The following is a 23666-nucleotide window of genomic DNA, read 5'->3' on the forward strand; positions in this document are numbered from 1 at the left end:
TGAACACAGTATATGTAGTTAGATAATAATAAACATAAATGGTGAAAAGAGAGTATATATGTGGTTTGAGAGGTAATAAAAACTTCGAATCGATATTGGAATAAAAATCGTAATAAAACACATTACCTTTTCAACAATATGAATGGTTGACTGGATATAAAAAATTACGAACTTCACATGACCGGAAGAAATTTAGAATCCTTCCGGTGTATTCATCCGCTTATGTTGTGCATACGAGGCGATGTGTAAACAGGCTTAGTATTCTAGGAAGTTTTAATTTTGTGATTTGTGTTTAAATTTAAGCTTAATTTTATCATTCATAAGAGCCTTTGTGGAGGACTTTTTGATAGAACTCACCCATATTTGCGTTAGCTAGAGAGGAAAACGACGCAAACCTCCCACGGATAGCCTGACGGTAAGGGATTTCGAACCTATGATCCGTCTACCACTAAGGATATTTTACGTCAAAACTGTGGTCGGTGCGAGCTGGGTGTGGAATTTGTATCGACCAGCAATTGCTAGTATTCGAATCCGGGTTATTTCATTGGGAGGCGAGCACTCTATTCCCTTAACCACCACGGATATATAAGACCAATATTTATGGAGATCAGTGAGACTTGTTTAGAATCATATCCGAGTCCTCCGATTCTTTCTGCTGTGTTACGCTGTTATTTGAGCTGTAGTTATCAAATCTGAGTGCTAAAATATTCTACTAATCTTNTTAACACAACACGCTTGAAAAACGCGCAAAAAACTACGTTGTGAATGCACACTTACTGTTCTGGTACCTACCATAAGTATGTATATTCTATGGCCAAGCTACCAAAGAGTATGTAAAAATAAGGTTGGCAGTACTGGTTCTTTCCCCGATCCGCTAAATACATACGCTGTATTGTGTCATAGACAACATTTTTGAAACATTTTAATGTAATCGTTGAATTTTCACTTCGTGCAATTTGTTTGCGAGTTTTAAGGCTGTGAATGAAAAGAGAGTTTTACAGTTTGTGTTTCAAAAGTAAAATGTAGTAAGCAATGTAGTAAGTAAATGTACCTATGTAGTAAAAAACAGCGTAATTATGAATAAAGTGTTGTGTTAGCGAAAAAATATATTAGAAAGTAAGAAGACGGTAGGAAGGGGGGGGCGAGACGAGCATTGCCTAGGGGCCGCNATCAAATCTGAGTGCTAAAATATTCTACTAATCTTTAAGCACTGTTTTATTTGTCACCAACTCAAAACGAGCCTTTGTACTTGGTACAATAATGTATTACAAAATTTTAGATTTTTCGCGTTTCACATTATCATTATTTTCTATATCAATTCATTATCGGCATTGGCCTATCAATCTTTTTTTTCTCCTTTTTTTCCGATTACCAATTCAAATAGCAAAATCTTCTCAGTATTTTTTTAAAAAAATGTATGAAATATAACAAAGTACTTACTATCATCATCATTAATTGCAACGATGGTGGATATTATTGTTCCCATTTGCCTGAAATTGAGTACACCTTCACCAGGCGTAATATCGAAGAGTTGTACTTGGAATTTTAACTGTGAGTTTTTGACATTGTTATCATGAATTGGAAGATCTATGTATTGTTTTTCTTCACCATCCTTGAATTCAAGTACACCTTCGAGGTTATACTCGCTGAAAAGTTGTGATGACCTCATCAATGTCTTGTAATGCATTTTTAGCAGTCCATCTTTTCCATCCACTCGAACAACTCCTATGCGTAGGGTTCCACTGTTTTCTAAAACTTCGTAAAGTGGTTTCTCGAATTGCAAGAATCCTGGCGTCACTGTAAAGGAAAACATTAAAATTATTTTTGTTTTGGAGACTTAATTGCTGTATAATAATGGTAAACGAGGGTCGCATATGAAAGGTTGAATAACCCATAACATCTCTCTTAGCTATAGCCTATATTTTCAATTCAAATGCACGATGATACGACTTTTGCTTTTTTTTTCCTTCATAAGTCTCAGTATGAGTTTCTAAATAACATATAATTGAATAAAATTAGCATTATTAATGTGAACAGATAAGTTAATTTTTAAAATTTTATGTATTAAACCACTATTTTTTTTCTAAAAAAAGAAAATTCAGGTTAAGAGTCAAATAATCGACGATAGATTTAAGAGGGCACATACTTACATATCGAAAACCGCATAACAAATATTTCAAATTACTAATTATAGTATTTATATTATGGGGATAAAGTAAAAATAATTATAAATATAATTATCTATCTTCAGATTTTATAGGCGTTTTAAAGAATTTCGTTCAAGTCTGGACATGATCAAGAAATCCTAACTTGTTTTCTACGTATTCAACAATAATTAAAATTATTTTCAAATAAACAAATCAAAATAAAAACGCTTTTGTTTTTTCAATAAATTATCTAACATTTGTATTTCTAAAGTTTGAACTACACTAATGCGTAATTACCTTTTGCAAAAGAGTAAGAAACTGAACAGTTGAAAAAAAGTCCTGATTTCTTTATTTCGCTAACGCTTTTGCTCATCCTGTACTTTTAGTGCCGAAAAGATTTCGACCAAGCACGAAATCCTTTTATTTGAACCTATGAACACTTGCTGCAATGTTTTTAAATACTTTTTTTAAAACATTTTATTTATTAATAATTTTTCTTCTCTTTAAAATTACATATTTTTCCATGTTTTCTTCGCATTGTTAACTTATTTTACGGATTCTATGTACTTGCAGCTTATGCGCCATAAATAAAACTTTTTATTATTTTCCTTACTTTTCTTCGTTAAGCTTATCAAATTCGTTCCTTCGTATTTACCATATCAAATTCGTATGTACCGTGGAGCACACTACCGAACTAAATCTGTTTTCTGTTGGGTTTGCCATGTTTGCACATGAAATGTAGAATTTCTCTATTTGTTATTAACGCCATTGCTACAATCCATTTCTACAAATAAGGGAAATCTTCTTCTACAAATAAGGGAAGTCTTATAAACTAGAATTGAAACAATTAACGTTTACTTAAGTTCTATCATTTTAAAATTAGCAATCTGTAAATTAAGATTTTCTTAATCATAACTCACTATCATCATCTCTGATTGTGATTATTGATGTCTTATTTGAGTCTAGAGATCTGAAGTTAATGACGCCCGGACCAGCTGTCGACTCAAAGAGATGAACGCGGAACTCCATTAGGTTATTAGGTTAGGTTATTTCCATTAGGTTATTGTCTTTAGTTCTTATATAGATAGAAATTTCACAGTATTATCTCAATAAATAATTTCGCAACTTAACTATGCATTTAAAATTAGCGATTTGTAAATTAAGATTTTCTTAATTATAACTCACTATCATCATCTTTGATTGTGATTATTGATATCTTATCTGAGTCTAGAGATCTGAAGTTAATGACGCTCGGACCAGCTTTTGACTCAAAGAGATGAACGCGGAACTCTTAGGTTATTTCCTTTAAGTTATTGTCTTTAATTCTAATATAGATAAAAATTTCACAGTATTATCTCAATAAATAATTTCGTAGCCTAACTATGCATTTAAAATTAGCGATTTGTAAATTAAGAGTTTCTTAATCATAACTCACTATCATCATCTTTGATTGTGATTATTGATATCTTATCTGAGTCTAGAGATCTGAAGTTAATGACACCCGGACCAGCTGTAGACTCAAAGAGATGAACGTGGAACTCTTTAGTTTGCTCCCTTGAGCTATCGTCTTTAATAACAACATCGATGAATTTCTCAGTCTCATGTTCTAAAAACGTAAGCTCTCCAAATACAGGGATATAGTCCACATTCTCCAAAGCTGTCTTTTGTACTGTCTTGTACTTAACGTGTATTTCACCATCTGAGCCCCCTGTGCGCAGTACTTTGACTCTGATTTTACCAACATTTTCTAAGACTTCGTAGCTTCTTTCAATTTCGAAAATTCCAGGTCTCACTAAAAAAAAAGTTAAAAATCAATCAATGATAATGCAACATAAATTCTAAGGAATTTGTTCGGATAAATTTGACGAAGATAAGCTTTAAATATTCAATTTCTTTTTTTACTTTATCAATGATAGCAAGTATCAAGTGTTACTGTTTTTAAACTGGTAATTTTTCTTTTCAATTCTAAACTGAAATTCATTTTAATGTTAAGAAAAAAACATAAAGCTTTTTAGTCTATTTATTTCTATTTGGCAAGCATTTGGCTAAGTGCAAAACATGTAAACCAAAATACTGTAATAATATTTAGGAAATCAGTAGCTAATTTGAAAAAATATATTATAGTTTAATTGTAGCAGTTTAGTAAATACACAATTTGTTATTTGGATATTAATAGATAATAGTTACTCCTTTTTTATTTTAATTACTAAAAAGCTGAGTTTCCTGTTCATTTCCCAGCATCAACTCATGATTGATTAACTATAATTATTGTTTTTTGGCATTAAACTGCTTTTTTTTCTATGAAAGTTGAAATGTATTCACTTAAAGTATATGTACTAGAAAATTCTGTTTGCTTACGCCACTTCCCACTTCCAATCATTTTTCGTATGATTCTTTTGAGATCTATTATTAAACATAAATAATTTTGCTTGTTTATTATTTTTTTTAAATAATATTTAAAGTTAAAGGTATATTGTTATTACAAATTTGTTTTAGCGAGCGTTAGTGAGCAAGGGTTGGAATTTTCTAATAGCATATTATTGTAATTAGCACCAAAAAATAATCATTGTGGAACAGTTAATAAATTTAGGCACTAATTTAAATAAGTTTACCTTAAAATTGAGCGCAATAAGTTGATATCATAGAATTACATTATAACACTTTTTTTAGTTTTTAATTCTCAATTTAGAAAACAATTTAAATTAAAAACGCATTAATAGCAAAGTGGAATACGAAAAATAAATATTGCAGTATTTAAATTAGGGACTTAATTGACTTTACTTTTGATCGTGTTTCCTGTTCTCAACGGTAGGGAGCAGTACAAGACTCCGGTACAAGACTTCCGGTGCAAGATTTACTTATACTAATTTCTATTTCTTTTTATATCGTCTTTCGATTTATAATTTAATATATTTATTTGTTTTTGATGACGAAAAATTCGTTTGCAAATGGTGACAGTTGGTTTGCTTTTTAATGCACTATGTGCCGAAGCAATAGTTTGTAATCAGAAATTATGAGGTTCAAATTTCCTCAAGGTAGTTCGATACAGTTAAAATAATTTTGGTGCAGTGAAAGAAAGCGAAATTCGAGATAAATTTTACAAAGTACATTAATGACTCTGATATCTTTCTCTTTCACCACTTCAATCTGGTCAATTTTTGAAGCTCCACAACTATGTTAGATACAGAGACTCCATCTTAAACGAGGAACGATTGTTTTTGATTTAGAAAAAAAAACAGAGAGATATTCTTACTGTCATTATCAACAATGGTCACCACAGATTGCATCACTTTCCCGCTGTTTCTGAAATTTATGACTCCTATTCCTGGAACTGGATCATACAATATGATCTCGAACTTTTTGTCGGGCTCTCTAATGTCATTGTCCACAATAGGAATATCAATATACTTCTTCTCTTCATTTTCTGCAAATATTATTTCTTTATCAAGCGCTATAAAGTTTGTAGTAGCCAGTGCTGATTTGGCTACTGTTTTGACGTGGATTGTTAAGCTTCCATCTGTTCCACCGAGACGAACGATTCCAACTCTCAATGCTCCGCCTTCTGTTACAGTGTATGACTCTTTCTCCAATTCAAAGTATCCAGGTTTCACTGTGGAAAGGAAAATAAATATTTAATGAATGTTATAATTCAAAAAATATTTTTACTGTGCTGATTGAGGAAAAATTTGTAATTAATGATACACATAAATTATGAAAGTTGCGTTTAAAAATTATTAAAGAGATTCTTGCACTTTAACGTAATATCCAGCGTGTTCACGTACGTTTGCTGCAGAACAATCTCGGTTCTTCACCGAGCTATAGCAAAACATACATACGTGAACGTACAGAATGCTACTTTAAAGTGTAAAAAGCTCACAATAGTAGCACTAATATATGATAGTAGCACAAAGGTATGTTTAATTAACACGGAGGGATCGACAAGGTCTCTTTTTCAAGCAGAATCTCAAACATTTTCTGTAAGTAAATTTTTTTTAAAAAAATTGTTCCTAAGTGTCAATTAATCATTTATTTTGTGAAATTTTAGTTTTTGGAAACTATAATTGGTATATTTATCAAGTTATTTATGATATTATACGACAAATAAACAGTTGCAGTTCTTAAAAGAGATGCCTAAGCTGAGTCACTTCACTTACCTGCCCACGGAAAATCCATTAATGATTCAATCAGTTAGATAGGAAGTATTAGGAAAACATTTCTATATTTGTATTGATTAGGAATAATATAGAAATGGTTAAAATAATCAGTTGCCATTCGCAATCCTGAAGTTGCGAGATTGATTGATTTATTCCACACAAGGATGTAATTAAGCCGCTAGCGCAGACATCTTTGCAAAACCTTAGTTTTTCATCTAAGATGTTATTTATGGTCAAGAGTTTCGGCAACAAACTAAAAATTCTATTTTTAGATTTAGATAGCTGGTTCAATTAATCAATAATTTACATACATTTGGTGTAATTTGGCTTCGTATTTGGCAGTGAAAAACGAAGAAAGCCTAGCTTGATAAAGTTAAAATGATTTTGATGCGGAATACTAAGTGTGTAAGAATCTCCGACAAGTGTGGTAACCAATTTGGATATTTTTCTTTTTCGGAAATTTTTGAAGGGGCTGGTCGTAACTTCCTAACTACATTTAATAAAGGGATTCTAATCGTAATAGAAAGCAGGGTAAATACTTACTATCGTCGTCTGTAATCGTAACCAAAATGAATGTTTCCTTAAAATCATTTTTCCGGAAATTAATCACACCAGGTCCTGAAGCAGGATCAAACAGAAGAATCTGGAAATTTTTATTGGGTTCCCTCAGATCATCATCCAAAATCTTAACTTCGATGAAGTTTCTACTTTGTCCTTCAGCAAATTCCAATACTCCCTCAACAGGATTGAAGTCGATGTTCGCTTTTGCAGATTTGACAATCGTCTTGAAGTGCACACTAATTTGTCCGTCAGTACCGCCATTTCTAAGAACTGGTATGCGTACGATTCCAGCGGATTCAGGGAAAACGTAGTTTGTACTTTCCACCTCAAAGTTACCTGGTTTCACTGCAAAGAGAAATTATTCTTTAATTGGTAGGCATTAGGGTTTTAATCAGGAAAAAACACTTAAGAACATTCTCTCTCGGATACAGAGTATTATGTAATCGCCATCTAGGGCAGGGATGGGCAAACTACGGCCCGCCGACCAATTGTGGCCCGCCGGAAAGTTTTATCCAGCCAGCGGATAAAATTTGAACTTGCCAATCCGTGGCGAATATAAGCAAATATACATCCATTTTCTTGTGTACTTTGTACTACTATTTTCGTTCTTTCTTTTTTAGCAAAGTTACTGATGACCTTTTTACTTTCTCTATTTTCGTTCTACAAAGCATAAATTGATGGCTTCAATTTGTAAAATGTTGAAGTTCTTTATAGAATAGTCGTAGATTGGCGCCATTTAAAGTAGTTGTATATAAGTTTACCAAAGTTTGAGTTTTACAAATCATTACCAAAAGCTAGTTTCCCAAATTTAATATTTCATGCCCAGAAAATCAGTGCTATGTATGCTTCATCTTATATCTGTGAACAAGTGTTTGCGATGATGAACCTTAGAAAAAATCATTTCAGTAGTAGACTAATAGACACAGAAGTAGGCTAATAGACAAACATTTATCCTCGTTCCTTAAAATAAGTACATCTCACTTGGAACCTCAATATAAGGAACTTTTAAAAATGAAGTCACAATTTCATTCATTTCATTAAATATGTAAATTAAAACTTGTATATCATTCTTTTTTTCATTTTAGACGTTTTTACCTGGCCCACCAAACTTCTTTTTTTCCCGATTTTTTGCCCTCGGTCAAAAAAGTTTGCACACCCCTGATCTAGGGTGAATCTGAAAAACGTTCACAAACTTGTCGAGGAGGTAAGGGCATATTATCGACACACTATCGAGGAACCCTTCCTTCCCCTGGTCTTTTGCTTTATTTTTTAATAAGCGCCAGAAAAATATTTATTAGAGATAGTGATTACAGAACACCGTGTTTACGAAATTTGAACTAAATAAGTTAACTGTATTAAATGAAACAATTGAATGAAATGTGAAAAAGGAAAGAAAGGAACTTACTGTCATCGTCTGTAATGGTGATGGAGGCGATTTGACTCAAACCAGTTCTTCTGAAATTGACGGTTCCATCTCCAGGAGCTTGATTGAAGAGTTCGACCTCGAAAAACTTCGAATTTTCTTTTATATCATCATTTTTTATATGTATGACAAAACTCTTTCTCGTTTCCCCTTCTTCAAAGATCAACTGTCCAAGTGCCGTCTCAAAATCAATACCACTTAATGCCGTGGCACTTCTCGTTCGATAATGAGCTAGAATCTTGCCATCAGTGCCGTCTTTACGAACCACAAAAATTTCAACCTTGCCTTCACCCTCTACTACAGTATACGAATGATTTTCCAATTCTAAATAACCAGGTTGCACTGAAATAAGTAATTTTTTATCAATTAATACATTATATAAACTTCTTAAGTGTAATATATCACTACAATTTAGGCCAGAATTCACTTTTTAAAAAAATACTTTTAATTGGTACTTTTAGAAAAATTTACGATTTGTTTACAAAATGTTTTGTGAGAAGAACATGAGGATTCTTAACCAGAGTCTGACAAAGGCATGGGCATAAGGGGCAATTGCCCCGGGCCCCACATAAGAGGGGGTCCCAAATCGAATAGAAAGTTTATTTCAGGTTTCCTTTTTCAATGAACTTTTTTTAAACAAAATATCAGTACAATGTAAAATGCGTCTGTTTTATGTTAGCTTCCTCGTTAATCTATCGTATGAGTACAAAAAATCTATTTTTCGTAAATCCATGGCTTTCCAGTGCGGAGTTTAGGTAAATTTCGCAATTACGGTGGACAAATTTGGCCAATCAAAAGACTATTTTTATATATCACAAAATGGGATATGTTTTCCAAAATACAGGCTTCTGATTGACTTAAGTGAGACATCGTAATTTAAAAAATTTAGCTGAATTCCCCCCTAACGTCAGCAAGGATATGAATTTTTTGCAGCTGGATGACAAAGTTAACAATTAGAAAACTGCATTCGGCATGATGGACATAGAATTGTCAGAAAATCAATAAAATGGACGGAACGATATTTCGTCTGACCATTGGAGGGGTAATAATTCTCTTAATAATTCTCTTGCTATAAATGTATCTTGCTATATATGATTTTAATAAATTCTCTTGTTATATATGTATAATGAGGTGAAAATTTAAATACCTCCATATAGTTCGATTCTTCATTACTGAATTAGTGAAGCAGAGAGGAGCCCCCAAAGAAGTTTTTGCCCCGGGCCCAAATTAAGCGAAGTTGGGCCTTGTGCTTAACCCAACCTATATTTTTTATAGTTAAATAGTAGTTTAACTCCTGAGCACACTAGATAGTAGCCTTGTATCAAGGAGAATAACAAGGTTTTTCTATCCATCAACCATATTATCATTTTTATTAACACTTTGACGCAGGTGGGACACTGGTATGTATATTTTTATATAGATTTTTTCATGACTCTCTAATTACAGGTAAAAATATACTTTAATGTTTTTTAATTATAAACAAACAGTCTAATAGTTACTAAAGAAACTGTTATATTATCGAAATTATATTAGTACTAAAATATAAAATCCAAAATAAGCAGTTAGAAAAAAAAAATTTCATTCATATTCAAAAAGTTCTTAATAATAGAGTTTGCAAATTAAGGAAATTTCAATGCTGAATAACTGCTTCTCTTAAATCCAAATAACTTCAAATAAGTGCAAATTTGAAATAATATTGTTTGGAATTGAAGAGTGTTTACCTTTAGTGCAAAAAAGACTACGGTGTTTCAGGCTGTATTTCAATTTTATCAAAACTTATTGAAATGCTAAATATATGTGACTTATTTTGACTTAAATTAATGCAAAATTATGAAAAAGTATAAAAAAAAATATACTTAATAAAAATTCTGCATCAGGAGTAGTTTTCTTTGTGGCAAGTGGCAACTTCTTTTCTCCAGTGCTATAAGTCACTGAACACATGATTAAAAAAGTTACATTCTTTGATTAATTTACTATAAATCAAATTACTGATTTATTTTAACGTTTTTATTTTATTGTATATATTATTTTTGTTTAACAAAATAGCCACTAAGGTAGATTTGAACCATGGCACAAAATCAAGAAGTTTGACAAAAATTTGTGAAAAGGGAAATTGTAAAGCAGGATAACATGAAAAAAGAAATTGATAAACATCTCAAAATGTTGCGATAGAGATGTAGAAATAAACAAAAAGAGTATAACCAAAGATAATTACAGTTCAATTTACTACTAGCGGAACACTGACTCATTTAACAAATTTAGTTCAGAAATATATAAATAGGAAATAACAGTCGACATGTTTTAAGCCCTCAAAAACAGGCTCCCATTTTCAAGACTTACCAGACGAGAATGAGACGAAAGTAAAGTGATTTGAAATAACAAGCGAAAAGTCGTCAACGAGAAATAAAAAAAAATTCTGAGAAATGAAACTAGAAAAACCACAATTGCTTAGAGAAGAAAAAGAAAAAAATTAAAATTAATCATAATTTTTTCATCTTTTTTCTCTCTCGATTACTGTAATTTTTCCAGTTTTCTTTTTTTTTCTTCCAATTTTCGTTGGCAGCTTTTCGTTTTACATTTCAAATCACTTTTGTTTCCTCTCATTCACGTCTGGCAAGTCTTGAAATAAAGGGAGCCTGTTTTTGATCGTTTGAAGTACGTCAACTGATATTTTTTATTTATATATTTTTGAAGCGAATGAAATTTTTTATCAGGTTATATCTTACAGCTACAGTTTGAAAAAGTCAGTCCATATTTGTTATTTTTCATCAGTAAATCTTAATTTTGATTGAGACATTACGATTTATTACAGCATTCAAAATGAACTCGAAGCAATAAATTTTTACTTACTGTCGTCATCTTTAATAGTTAGGAAGGAAAACGCATGATCCAATGCGATTTCTGCCTTTTTACTGGCTTCATACAATTCGAGTCTGAATGAAATATCGTGTCCCCTGATAGTATCGTCCACTAATGGTATTTCAATTATTTTTCTCGTTTCTCCGTCTAGGAATTCAATAATTCCTGTTTTTCCACTGTACTCTGGATAAGATATGCTACCTTCGAAGACTAGGCGCCAATGGACAGTTATTCGGCCATGGGAGCCACTTATTCGATCGACTGCGATTCTGAATACTTTTTCTCCTTCATAGACTTGCTGTTCGTCATTTACAAATCTCAGAACACCTGCACTAGCTATTTGAAAGAAAAAAAATAATAAATTTAATAAACATTTTATAATTGTATACTACAAGATTCAAAAGTGAAACAAAATTACAAAATTTTACAAATTTTTTTACTAAATTTTTAGAATATTATTGCTGAACATTATTGGATTCACAGTCATGCAATAGTTTAGATGATAATGTAAAAATTGGAACTTAATAGTAAAAATCTTGAAATCTTTCGCATAAATATTTAAATTTAAACCGGTAAAAGAAAAAAACAAGTTTTTTTTTTAACAAATCAAGAATAATTTTAATAAGAACAAAAAAATAATACAGGGTTATTCATAATTCCCTCTGTTTACTACAACCTTATGTTTACTACAACTGGTTTCAGTGGTACATGTTACTGCCATCTACCGGTAACTGCTTAAATTAAAACTTGAATATTTTTGAAATAATTTCATATGTTCTTTTTTGCCATATTCGTCTTTGTTTTTTACTATAACGCTTCGAAACCCCGGAGGGAATTATGAATGACCCTGTATATTTCCTACAAAATGTTTAAAAATTCTCAAAATTAACTTTTCGAAACATTTTTTCTTTTTTTGGAAAAATTAATATTTTTAAATTTTAAAAAATCGTTAAAACCATGTTTTGTTTTTTTTTGTTTTTTTTTAATTTCGTAAACTATAAGTTTCCGAAAAAATAACATAGTTCCATACAAATATGCGAATTTAAGCCTTTAAAATTTAAACAAATGTGAATGATTACTCCGTCTGACGAGTTTTGAGCATGGAAGTTTATTTTTAGCGCTTGAAAAATTTAGCATCACCTTTGGCGAGTTTTCAGAATGGGCGCTCTTTGAGCCCTCGAAACTTGGCAACTTTTTCGCCTTTACTTTTTACAAAGAAGATGAGGTTTTAATTCAATGTAAAACAAGTGCATTTTTAATATTTCGATCTGATGTGTATTTCTTTTGGTATTTGACGGTTTCTAACCGTTTTGTCACCTTGTACACATTTTCATCTTCAAACAGAGTAGTGCAAAATAAATTAACAATGATGGTATTTACTTACGGCACGATTGTAAGGGTACACATTCTCCATTTTCAGTAAATCTCATGTACCCATCTTTGCAAAAGCAGCCAGCTACACAAACAACTTCACAACATATTTCATCTTTCAGAATTTCACAATTTGGAGGACATTTTGGACCGCAAACTCTATATTCTTCATTTGGTGGGCAAACTAGAATAATTGAATGGTAAAGATAATTATTAAACACAATAATGTAAACAATTATATCTAATTCTTTTATTGCATGAAGAATTAACTAACAATATAGATAGTGCATGCACTTGCTCAATCATGTTCTCCTCTACGCTAGTGGTCATTGGTCAACACTTTTTTTCCCTGTTGTAACTTCTTTGTTATTTTTTTCTGTATCTCTGTGTTTTCCGTTTTTATTCTGAGTTTCCACGTTGAAGACGCTTCTTCATTAAAGTACCGAAAAGTAGTATGTCTGTTTATGTGGCATTATTTTTGCTCTTTTAACTTTGCTGTTGCTTTATTCCTGTCTAATGTTTATTTTGTTGTTATAATATTGAAGCAAGAAGTTAATGGATGAGATCGGTGATACGGAGCTATAGAAGCTTGCTTGAACTCGTTAAAGCGCCTACCACAGTTGCCATTTTTAAAGAGTTCAATCAGTTTTATTCCTAGAGAAAAGAGGGGAAATATTCCGTCTTTCTCTCTCTTTTTTTTAAACAAACAATTTCGTGTTAAATAAAATATTTAAATAACGAAATTTTATTTCAATGCAATATATCTACTAACGCTTTGCCGATAGTATTCTTAGCATGTATCTATCATGATAACATCTTTTTCATTAAGCGGAAATTCACTTTAAAGTTTCATAGAGTAATTAAGAATCTGATCAGTGAAACTTAGGCAAAAGGTCGAAACAGATCAAGTGAGAATGTTACCTAAGTTTCAAGAAATCATGAATGGAATATTATTATTCTTTAAGGTTTCAACTTTTCTGTAATAGTTTGTTTTTCGGCGGAATTACTGAAAATATCAGTAAAAGAATGGTTATTAAATAAATAATAATAACATCATGTGAAAACTTGGAACAAGATTGTTACGTTTTAAGGACTGGGCGAAATTGAAAGCTAGCTCCTCAGTCTCCGTACAGAGAAACTCATGGAATATTTTCTATTGTGGCACCACTGATGATGCATTTAATATTTAAAATTTATGCTTCCTAATTTTTATTGGTATTTCAGATTCAATGAGCAAGCGATTGATTTTGCCACGAAATCCAGCAATCCGAAGTATTTATTATATTTATTACTCTTTTCCGCGTATTCTAATTATTAATTTCATAGGGGAGCAAATATTTTGATGCATTTATACAAATACTTGATCACGCCCGCCTAATTCAGGTGTGGTGATTTCAAGTCTGAAATTAGTTTTACTCGAAAAGCTAAAATTTTATTTTTGAAATGGCATTTTTAATCCATTTTTTGTGGAAATAACTATTTGCAACTCTAAAGCAATATCTATTAAAAATTTACTTTTTGCACTATTTCTTAAGGCGAGAGCCGCTGTGAATCAGGGGGTAGTGCATTCGCCTTAAAATGAGGTGCCCAAGGCTCAAATCCCAACGGTGCCTGGTTGATGCGAATTCTGCTCCAGACTCGCACCGACCACAGTGCTGACGTAAAATGTCCTCAGTAGTAGAAGGATCATGGGTTAGAAGCTCTTGTCGTCGGGTTAACCGTGGCATGTTTTCGTGATTTTCCTCTCCATGTAACGCAAATATGGGTTAGATACATCAAATATTCCTTCTGGAAGGCTAAGTTTTAGGACTTCTCTTGTCTTCTGGGTTGGGTTTAAAATTACAAAGCTGCGGAGTTGAACATCGACAGTCATGAACTCAGAATTGGATTGGCTGTTCGAAGCCAGTTATTAAAATAAATAAAAGCTTATTTGCCAAAAATATTCACAAAAAAATTTATTATAACCAAAAATTTTGAAAAAAATTAAAAACAAGTTTGTGTTTGATGTTACAATAGTAACTGAGAAAAATTATTAGGTTCTAATTTTATTCCAAGTAAAAAAGAAAAAAGTCTGCTTTAGAGCAATAAAAAAATTTAGTGTTATTTTAATATCGCTGTATTGCTAGAAAAGTATAGGGCAGGGGTGGCGAACCTTTATACACCAACGTGCCAATTTTTCTAAAAAATTGTTTAATGAGGTCATAGACGTGCCGTCAAATAATTCTGACTTCGTGATTATTGAGAAAATAATAATACCAAATACTCTTTATTTACATTGAAAAAAAATATATTTTGCAATATCTTAAAATAACTTAAAGTAACATCAGTGTGACTTCTGTTGTTGCAGATTAGATGACAAATAACTTATATTAGGTTGTAAGATGTTAGTTCAAGCAGGACTGTTGTTTTTTATGCTAGTTATTTATTGTTATCTTGTTTTTTATGGTTATTAACTATTTTTTTAGCATTAATTGTTTATTTTTTTATTAATAATTGATTATTTTGTTTGTTTTTGTGAATTTTAATTTAATTGTTACATATGCTTCATAGTGTAATAATATTTGTGTAATAACAATTGTGATTGGTGGCGTGCCCAAAATATTGTATCTCGTGTCATAAATGGCACGCGTGCCATTGGTTCGCCATCCCTGGTATAGGGAAATGTAAAAAGTTATTGTTGAAATCTCTTATTATTAAACCATATGAGGTTAAAAATTATGCATTCAAAAGTTGATGCATTTGACATTTCAAAGCGCAATTTATGTGCTTTCAAAAAAGAGCATATATCAGGATTATTATTTATTTAAGACAAAAAATATTTAATATCACGTACCAGTTAAAAGACCCTCAGTGAAAGACGAAACTGTTAACATCTGCAATATCACCGTCAAGCATGTTCGAATCAAAATTTTCATAATGAGTTTTCATCTGAAATCAATAATATTTCTATCAAATAGTGACATACAAAACTAACTTATAGTTTATTACTAATTTCTCAATGAACTGAATGAATTATCATGAAATCAACATTATTAAATTTCGAAGGTATTCATTGAAGAATTTAAAATATAAGGACTAAGTTGAAATAAGCTATAATATAAACTTATAGAAATGTCTAAGCTGATGTCACTTCGCTTATCTGTTCCTTGGCAATCCATCAATGATCAATGAGTTACAGATAGCAATCAATAGGAAGTGGTTTCCATTGAGAAGTGAATAGGAATTGTCTAATAGGAATGGTGCAAACGTCAATTAATTGATTTATTCCACTCAAAGCTACAGTACAGCTTCTGGCTTGGGTATCTCTATTGCATATTGCAATAGAGTAATTTGGTACACATTGGCTCATAATTTGTGTAAAAATATTGAAAATTAAAAAATGAATCTAAAAAATTGCCATTTAAACAACTTACGATCATTTTCTAGAAAACTGCGCCCTTTTTCTCTCTTTAGAGTATTTTTAAACAAAATTAGACAAATATAAATAACTTTTACGAAAAGTATAAGAACTGCGTTAAACTAAGTCATCATATTTTACACATCTTATACCATCATGCAATATAATACGTTGGTACACATATGTCCTTATGTTTAACAATATTAAAACTTGAAAACGAATTTGAAGAGTTTCCATCTCAACAACGTAAAATCCTTTTCTAAAATCATATTTACTTTTTCTCACTTTAAAGTAATATTATTAGGTAAATAATTATTAAGTAAATAATTATTAAATAATAACAAACTAAAACAATCTTAGATAAAGTATGAGAATTTTGTTAAGTTAAGCTATCATATTTTTCAAATCCTAAAATCTGTTGCAATAGAATAAATTTGTTACGCGTTTATTATTGTTGAAGAAAATAAAAAGCAAAGTTTATTCCAAATCATTGAACTGCTTTCGAATTCCAGCGATGACTAGTTGATGCAAAGTTCGCACCCAACTCGCACCAACTACAGTGCTAACGTAAAATTTCGCCAGTGGTAGACGGACCATGTGTGCCGTCAGGCTAACTGTGGAGATTTTCGTGGTTTTCCTCTCCTGTAACAGAAATACTGACAAGTTCTATCAGAAAGTCCACCTCGAAGGCAAATTTTTCCCAATATTTGATCCAGGAGTTCCTTTGTCTTCTGATTTAGTTTCAAAATTACAAGGCTACGGAGTTGAATCGGGTCAGCTATTCAACGACGGTTATAAATTTACTGATTTTTAATAACTTAGACTTCAAAACACTCATATATTATTTGTGTATTAATTTTAATTGATTAGATTTCACTTAATTTGTAACTGAATTTGATTAAATTAATCACAAGTTTAAAATACAAGTTTAATAAATTTTTTTGGATTTTAGTACCTCAGACAGCAAAAGCGAGACTGTATTAAAAAATTATTTGTAGATTAGACTTCATCTAGTTTGTAATAAATAAATAATAAAGTATTAAATATAGTTAATGATACATTTTGAAATTAAACAAAATGTAAGAAATGCCATGTACTATGTACGGGAAGCTTACCTGTTAACGTTATGCTTACTTCCTCCGAAGCTTCAACCGTTCTCTGCATCCTGTGAACTAGGCTCTTTTATTAAAGCAATCAATATTGGCGATATGAAAACTAAAAAGAACGAAGGAATCTCTTTTTTCATAATCATTACATGCTTACAAATAACGCAACCTCACCGCGAACTGGATCGAAATTAAAAGGAACTGTCATATGGCCAAACGATTACATCGGTTTTTCGCCCTAAGCCCTCATTTCAAACGATTTGTTACAACGAGTAATTCGATATTAGTTGCAAATTTTTCTTTCCAAAATAGTTCAGTGTATCTTTTTTGTTCAGTGAAATAAATCTTTTGTTTCCAATACAAGTTATAATTGTGAAATTAAAACTTGTATATAATGATCGTTTTATACATTTCTTTATTTTTTTTTAAAATTCTGCAGAAATAATTTTGTTCAAATTCCAGGATACTTTTTTTTTCTTTCTCATTTTATTTGAAATACGATTAAATGTTTTAATTATTAAAATATTAATGAATTTTGAAAATATATTCTTTCAATCTTTTTGTCGTATCGATGAATAACCCTAAAGATATCGTCTGGAAATAGCATCGTTTTTTTTTTCACAAATGTGAAATAAAAACTTGTATTCAGTGATCGTTTTACGAATTTCCTTTTTTTTTTAATTCTACGGAAATAATTTTGTTTAAATTCTAGGATAATTTTTGTTTTCATTTATTTCTGATTTTATTAAAAATACAACTAAATGCTTTAATTATTTCTATCATAAATAATTTTGAATAATATATTCTTCTAATCTTGTTGTAATATCGATGAATAACCATAAAAATATATCGTCAAGAAATAGCATAATTTTTTTCTCAAACTTTCAAGGAACAATTAAAAATATCAAATTATGCAATTTTGGCAGCAATTAACAGGAATTTTGTATGTAATAAAGTTAAATCTATAAAATAAGTTATTATATTCCTGTTATCGAGTACAGAAGCTACTCTAGCTGTTTACGAATTACAGACGCTATTACGACTACTAATGTTCAATTCCGTAGCCTTGTATTTTTTAACCCATCCAGAAGACAAGAAAACTCCTGGATCAGTACTCCAGAGGTACTGACTTTTTATGGGAACTTGGAGGACTTTGCGACTCCACAGATTTAATGTGCATCAGTCACTATTTATCATAGACTTCGGCCGGCCTGGAATCGAATATATATTGACTTTGTCAGCATTATTTGAACCTGTAAAATTATTTTATCAATTCTTATTTGTATTGACTTAGCCGAGATATATTTTTCTGCAGGCACAAAAAATCTTTACCCTTATAACTTTATTGACTTTGTTAGAGTTAATCTTAACAAATTTTAGACTGCAAAATTATCTTAACAATTATCGCTGAACCACAAAAGTTTTTTTATTCTAAAAGAATGTGCCAATTTGATAATTTTTCTTCAGGCATTTTGTTGTTGGATCATAAACCATATTTTTATTTTACATATATTAGGTGTCTTAAAAAGATAGACGATTAGCAAAATCAATTCAAACAAAAACGAAGGAAATAGAATTATATGATTTGTTTCGTTTAGTGTAAGGAACCGAAAAATTTATTTCCAGCAAATTTCAAAGTTAATGCCAAAATTTATCAACAGATTTCATTATAACTGAGCAAACCTCTTAAACAATGATTTTAAAATAACCATCATTTTTAACAACGGGGTGGTGTGGACAACAGAATATTTATTCAGTCTAATATGCAGCAGTAAACGCAATATCTTACCGAGAAGGATTGAGTACACTTTGTGCTATGTTGACTAATTCAGTCACAGTTTCATAATTTCCTTTCAATCAGCAGCGTCATCTGTTACTAATTTTAAAATTTGGTGGGAATAAATATTTGGTTTCCTAAGAAGAACGCAGAAAACCGTACACTCTTATCTCCTTTTGCTTAAGTTATTTTTCAAATCACCGGTCATTTTTGAGGCAGCCGGTATCATTGCTTGATGAAGCATGAGAAAAATTATTCTGTTGACAGTTTCGCTGTACTGCAATTTGTGTAGCATTTTACAGTTTTTCCATTTTTCTCTGATTTGTGAAACAGTTTAACCTTGAAACTTTTGTAAACATTTCCCTCAAACACAAATGTTCGCTTTAAAGTCAATTCGCGTAGTTCTGTGACATAGCCATTTTGTGTACAGAACGTTGTAAATTTTTATACATTATATCATCAGTTCTTTCGAACTATTCAATGACTGCAGGAGAATATGTTAACAAGTAGTTATTGGTTAATCTTTGTTACTAATAATATTCTTTAATCGATAAATAGTAATATGAATGAATTACTTTACAAATCCAAAAACTTCATATCGATTAAAAATCGATTAATCGAATCTCAAAATAGAAATCGTTTGATCGATTAATCTAGTCCCAAAATAGATTTCATTTTCAAAATATCGTAGAATTAATTACATGTAATTATATTTTAATCAACAAGAAAGTTTTTGACTGAGCCTGTGACAAGAAGTAGTTTAAAATTGATATTTAATTAAATACAAAAAAAAAGATTATTAAAATTATTTTAGTTTATAACCATCGTTGGACAACCGACCCAATTTTCGGGTTTACGACTACTAATGTTCAACTCCGTAGGCTTGTAATTTTGAAACCAATCCAGAAGACAAGGGAACGCCTGGATCAAGTATTGAGAGAAATTCGCCTTCCTGGGGGACTTTTTGATGGAACTAACCCTCATTTGTGTGACATAGAAAGGAAAACCACAAAACCTCCCATGGTTAGCCTGACGCAAAGGGGATTCAAACTCGTGATCCGTGTATCAATAAATATATTTTACGTCAACGCTGTGGTTGGTGCGAGCTGGGTGCAAAATTCGATCGGCCATCCCTAGCTGGAATTCGAACCCAGTTCACCTCATTGGGAATATATATTTTTAATCACGCCTACCTCAGTATGCTATTCTAAATATTCGGTAAGTTTTTGGGATTCTGAAAGACCGTGAAGATTGAATGTAATAGTATATAGTAGCCACTCAGTATACTGTAAAAATTGTGGTGTAATATCCTCCAAACATGATGTTGAACAACCTACAAGAACATGAAAAAAAACACTTAACTTCAATTTACCAACAAATCGAGAGGTCATATATAATTTAAAGGATGTAGTTAAATCTAAACACCTCTAATGAAAATAGTTTACAACAAACTCTCGCTCATTCATACCAACTGTAATTTATTTTCGCTTCCGAAAACACCACTATTGTCGCGCTTTGTGTATCGTTTGTAGATTGTTTACAATTAAGAATGAGTTTGATGCTGCATTCTGCGCTGCTATACATCTACTAAAACAAAAGTTCGCCCTTATAAAATGTACGTATATTTTTAGTTGTGCAGTAAGCATAGCTATATTTTAATTTTTTAATATCTGTGAACTGTTTTAAATAATTTTAAAATATGTAAATTCCTATCCGCTTCTGTTCTATTAAGCTTAATTCAAATTCGTTTTATTATTATCTTTATACTATGTATGGGTTTGATTTAACTAATTTTATTTTAAGAATTAAGTATCTCCTAAACTAATTATTCTTGCTTTAAATTGAATTGTACAGTAAATATAACTTTACTGACTCCTTAGTGCATCTTATATTTTTGCTATTACAAGTTTTAGCGTTCCTAAACACCAAAAATGGCTGCGTAATTTTGCATAATAAAGAGTGTAAAGGAATATTCCTGATGTTTCAATTCAGTACTCCTGGTTTAAAGTAACTGCCACCATTTTTAGCGTTAAAATGCACTAAATTGTTTTAACTTTGCAAAGACTAACAACTACACACGGGACTGATCATAAGGCATGGTTCCCAGCTGATCACAGAAACCAAGCATCATTAGTATAGTCAAAAAATAAGTGGTTGACCCCTGTGATCAGTCTGCGAAGGGACCCAGGTTTGGCGGTATCCGCTCTCTTTAAAGTGTTCTACAGTAAAGTGCTTAATCATATACTGACAATTATTGATCTTTATATCAAACAGTTCCATAGTGGACAGATCGACAGACATAATTCTCTGTAGACACCGAAGTCAAGCAACGTTGGCGCTGTCAGTGAATTGGTGGGTGATCATTGTGATTAGTCTGCGAAAGGACCGAGGCTGTGCAGTATCGATCCTCTTTAAAGTCTTCCGCTCTATCCCCTGAACCGTGGTGGCTCAGGGGTCTGTTGTTTAACGACTGTTATAATAAAGTGCAGTGCCTTGATAGCTCAGGGGATAGAGCTGTTATTCGTTTTCCAAGGAGGTGAACCGGGTTCGAATCCCAGTGATGGCTGGTTGATACAAACTACGCATCCTTCTTGCAATAACCATAGTGCTGGCGTGAAATATCGGGTTAGAGTTCCCTTGCCGTAAGTCTAACAGCCTAATGTACAAGCAATCTAAACTGCCGTGAGTCAGCTGTTCAACTACGGTTATAAAATAAAATATAATAGAGGACTAGATTTCAAGTGCAAGACGGTTGGCTAGCAAAGTGGGGAAGACATCTTCTCTGCGAAAAATCAATATCATGATGGCATGTCACCGAATCATCTTCAGGGATGTTTCCCAGTCAATCACCAATAGCCTTTTGTGCAGCTCTCTAGGGTGACGCAAGCAAAATACTACCACTTATCTCGGTACTATCCTTTCCAAGAATATTAAGGTCTCGCAGTGGACTGAGCGTTAAGACACGATTGCCAGCAGATCACGGAAGTCAGGTATCACTTTCTGCGGTCAGTGTGCGGGTGGGTGACCACTTGGATAAGTCTGCATAGGGACCGAGGGTATGCGGTATCGTTAAACTCTTCTATCATAAAGTACTCGACATGTGTCGCGTGCAGGTCATCGGGCTACCGAAGCGGGGGCGCCATCCCCTCTGCAGAGGATCAAAATTGTGATGGCATGTCTTCGGATTATCCCTAGGGATGTTTCCCGAATGTCGCCAAGAACCCATTATGCAGCTCCAGTGCGACGTACATGAACTACAACAACAACAACAACAATCCAACAATATTAATATTTAGCTCGAAAATGGCAATAGATTTTTTAGGATTAATCCATGTTACTATGGCTTAAAGTTTCTTTTAGGTCTAACCTACTAAATTTTTAGACAAAATAAATATTTGCGCAACACTTATTAGACTATTATCTTATTGTACAGTAATAAATGAAGGGCATTAAAAAAACGGATAAAGGTAATGCATGGACTTTTTGGTTCCGAAGCTGGTAAGTACAAGATTAAAATGAGTTCCACACAAGGTAAACATGATCGGAATAAAACATAAAAAAATTATTGTTGTATTATGTTAACTGTTGGAATCAATCCTGCTACCTCCAACTTACAAATTGTTTGTGTGAAAGGTTTTTTTTTCTTATTGGCATTAGTTCCAACTTAATTAAATTATTTTTTCTTCATTTGCTTGTTAGAGCTGAATTGCTTTAATGATTTAAGTAGTTACATAATGCTCAAATACTCCACAGTCCGATTTGAGTGTCGCAGTTTAAAATCTTAATTTCATGGCTTAAGCCAAAGACTACTCAGGTTCGTGTTCCTAAAAGGCTAGTTCGTGTTAAAAAGCCTTAGAGCTCATACGCGAATACATTACAAATTTCTTTAAAATCCAGGGGAAGTTAAACTTTAGTAAAGTGCCTTATGCTGTTTTCTTGTTAACGATAAGGTTTTTGGTTACCCATATTCTTTGAGAAGCGAACTTTTAAAGTTTTCTCTTTCAGTTCGGTACCTTAGTCTCTTTTCTATACAGTTGTTGTTGTAGTAGTAGTTCATTTACGTTGCACTAGAGCTGAACAATGGGCTATCAGTGACTGTCTGGGAAACATCCCCGAGAATGATACGAAGACATGCCATCACAATTTTGATCCTCTACAGAGGGGATGGCACTCCGCTTCGTTAGCCCGAAGACCTGCAGGCGAAGTCGAGCTCTTTACGGTAGAACAGTTTAACGATGACCAATACCGCACACCCTCGGTCTCTATGCAGACTGATCTAAGTGATCACACACCCATACACTGACCGCAACAGAGATGCATGACTCCGGTGATCTGCTGGGAACCGTATCTTAACGATCAGTCCACTCCACGACCTTAACTATACCGAGACCTTCCATTAGATAATAAATTGTAAGCACAGAGACTCTTAAACGGCATCTTACGACTTCATCTGTTGCAGCTCGGTCCTATAGTGATCATAAGACACACTTTTGGGTAGATCACCGGAACCACGCATATTTGTGAATAGGTGGTTAACCACCATGATCAGCGGGTGAAGGAACCGAAGATGTGCGGTATCGGTTCTTATAGCCATTGTGTGGCTCTAGTGCAACGTAACTAAAATTCTACTTCATACGACCAGTTCTTTAAAATAGAGACAACTACAAGAGCATATTGAATCAAAAGAGGAATTATTTATTTTTACGCATGCTGTTGTTGTTGTTGTTAATTTGCGTCGCGCTAGACCTGCACAATGGGCTATTGGCGACGGTCTGGGAAACATCCCGTAGGATGATCCGAAGACATGCCATCACAATTTTGATCCTCTGCGGAGGGGATGGCACCCCCGCTTCGGTAGCCCGACGACCTGC

General features: G+C 32.3%; 1 protein-coding gene across 1 annotated transcript in view; it reads right to left on the reverse strand.

The window, feature by feature from the left end:
- LOC107456886 (adhesion G-protein coupled receptor V1) overlaps window positions 1-17193 on the reverse strand; it is a 36755-nt gene extending 19562 nt beyond the window's left edge. The window contains exons 1-9 of the mRNA XM_043039518.2: window positions 17028-17193; window positions 15349-15443; window positions 12529-12699; window positions 11136-11480; window positions 8268-8627; window positions 6845-7207; window positions 5401-5757; window positions 3583-3939; window positions 1441-1797 (exon numbers count right to left, since the gene is read on the reverse strand). Of these exons, the coding sequence (XP_042895452.1) occupies window positions 1441-1797; window positions 3583-3939; window positions 5401-5757; window positions 6845-7207; window positions 8268-8627; window positions 11136-11480; window positions 12529-12699; window positions 15349-15430 (2392 nt within the window). The 5' untranslated portion in view covers window positions 15431-15443; window positions 17028-17193. The remainder of the gene's footprint in view (window positions 1-1440; window positions 1798-3582; window positions 3940-5400; window positions 5758-6844; window positions 7208-8267; window positions 8628-11135; window positions 11481-12528; window positions 12700-15348; window positions 15444-17027) is intronic.
- Window positions 17194-23666: the final 6473 nt, after the last annotated feature.

This window comes from Parasteatoda tepidariorum, chromosome 10, assembly GCF_043381705.1.
Source record: "Parasteatoda tepidariorum isolate YZ-2023 chromosome 10, CAS_Ptep_4.0, whole genome shotgun sequence".
NCBI lineage: Eukaryota > Metazoa > Arthropoda > Arachnida > Araneae > Theridiidae > Parasteatoda > Parasteatoda tepidariorum.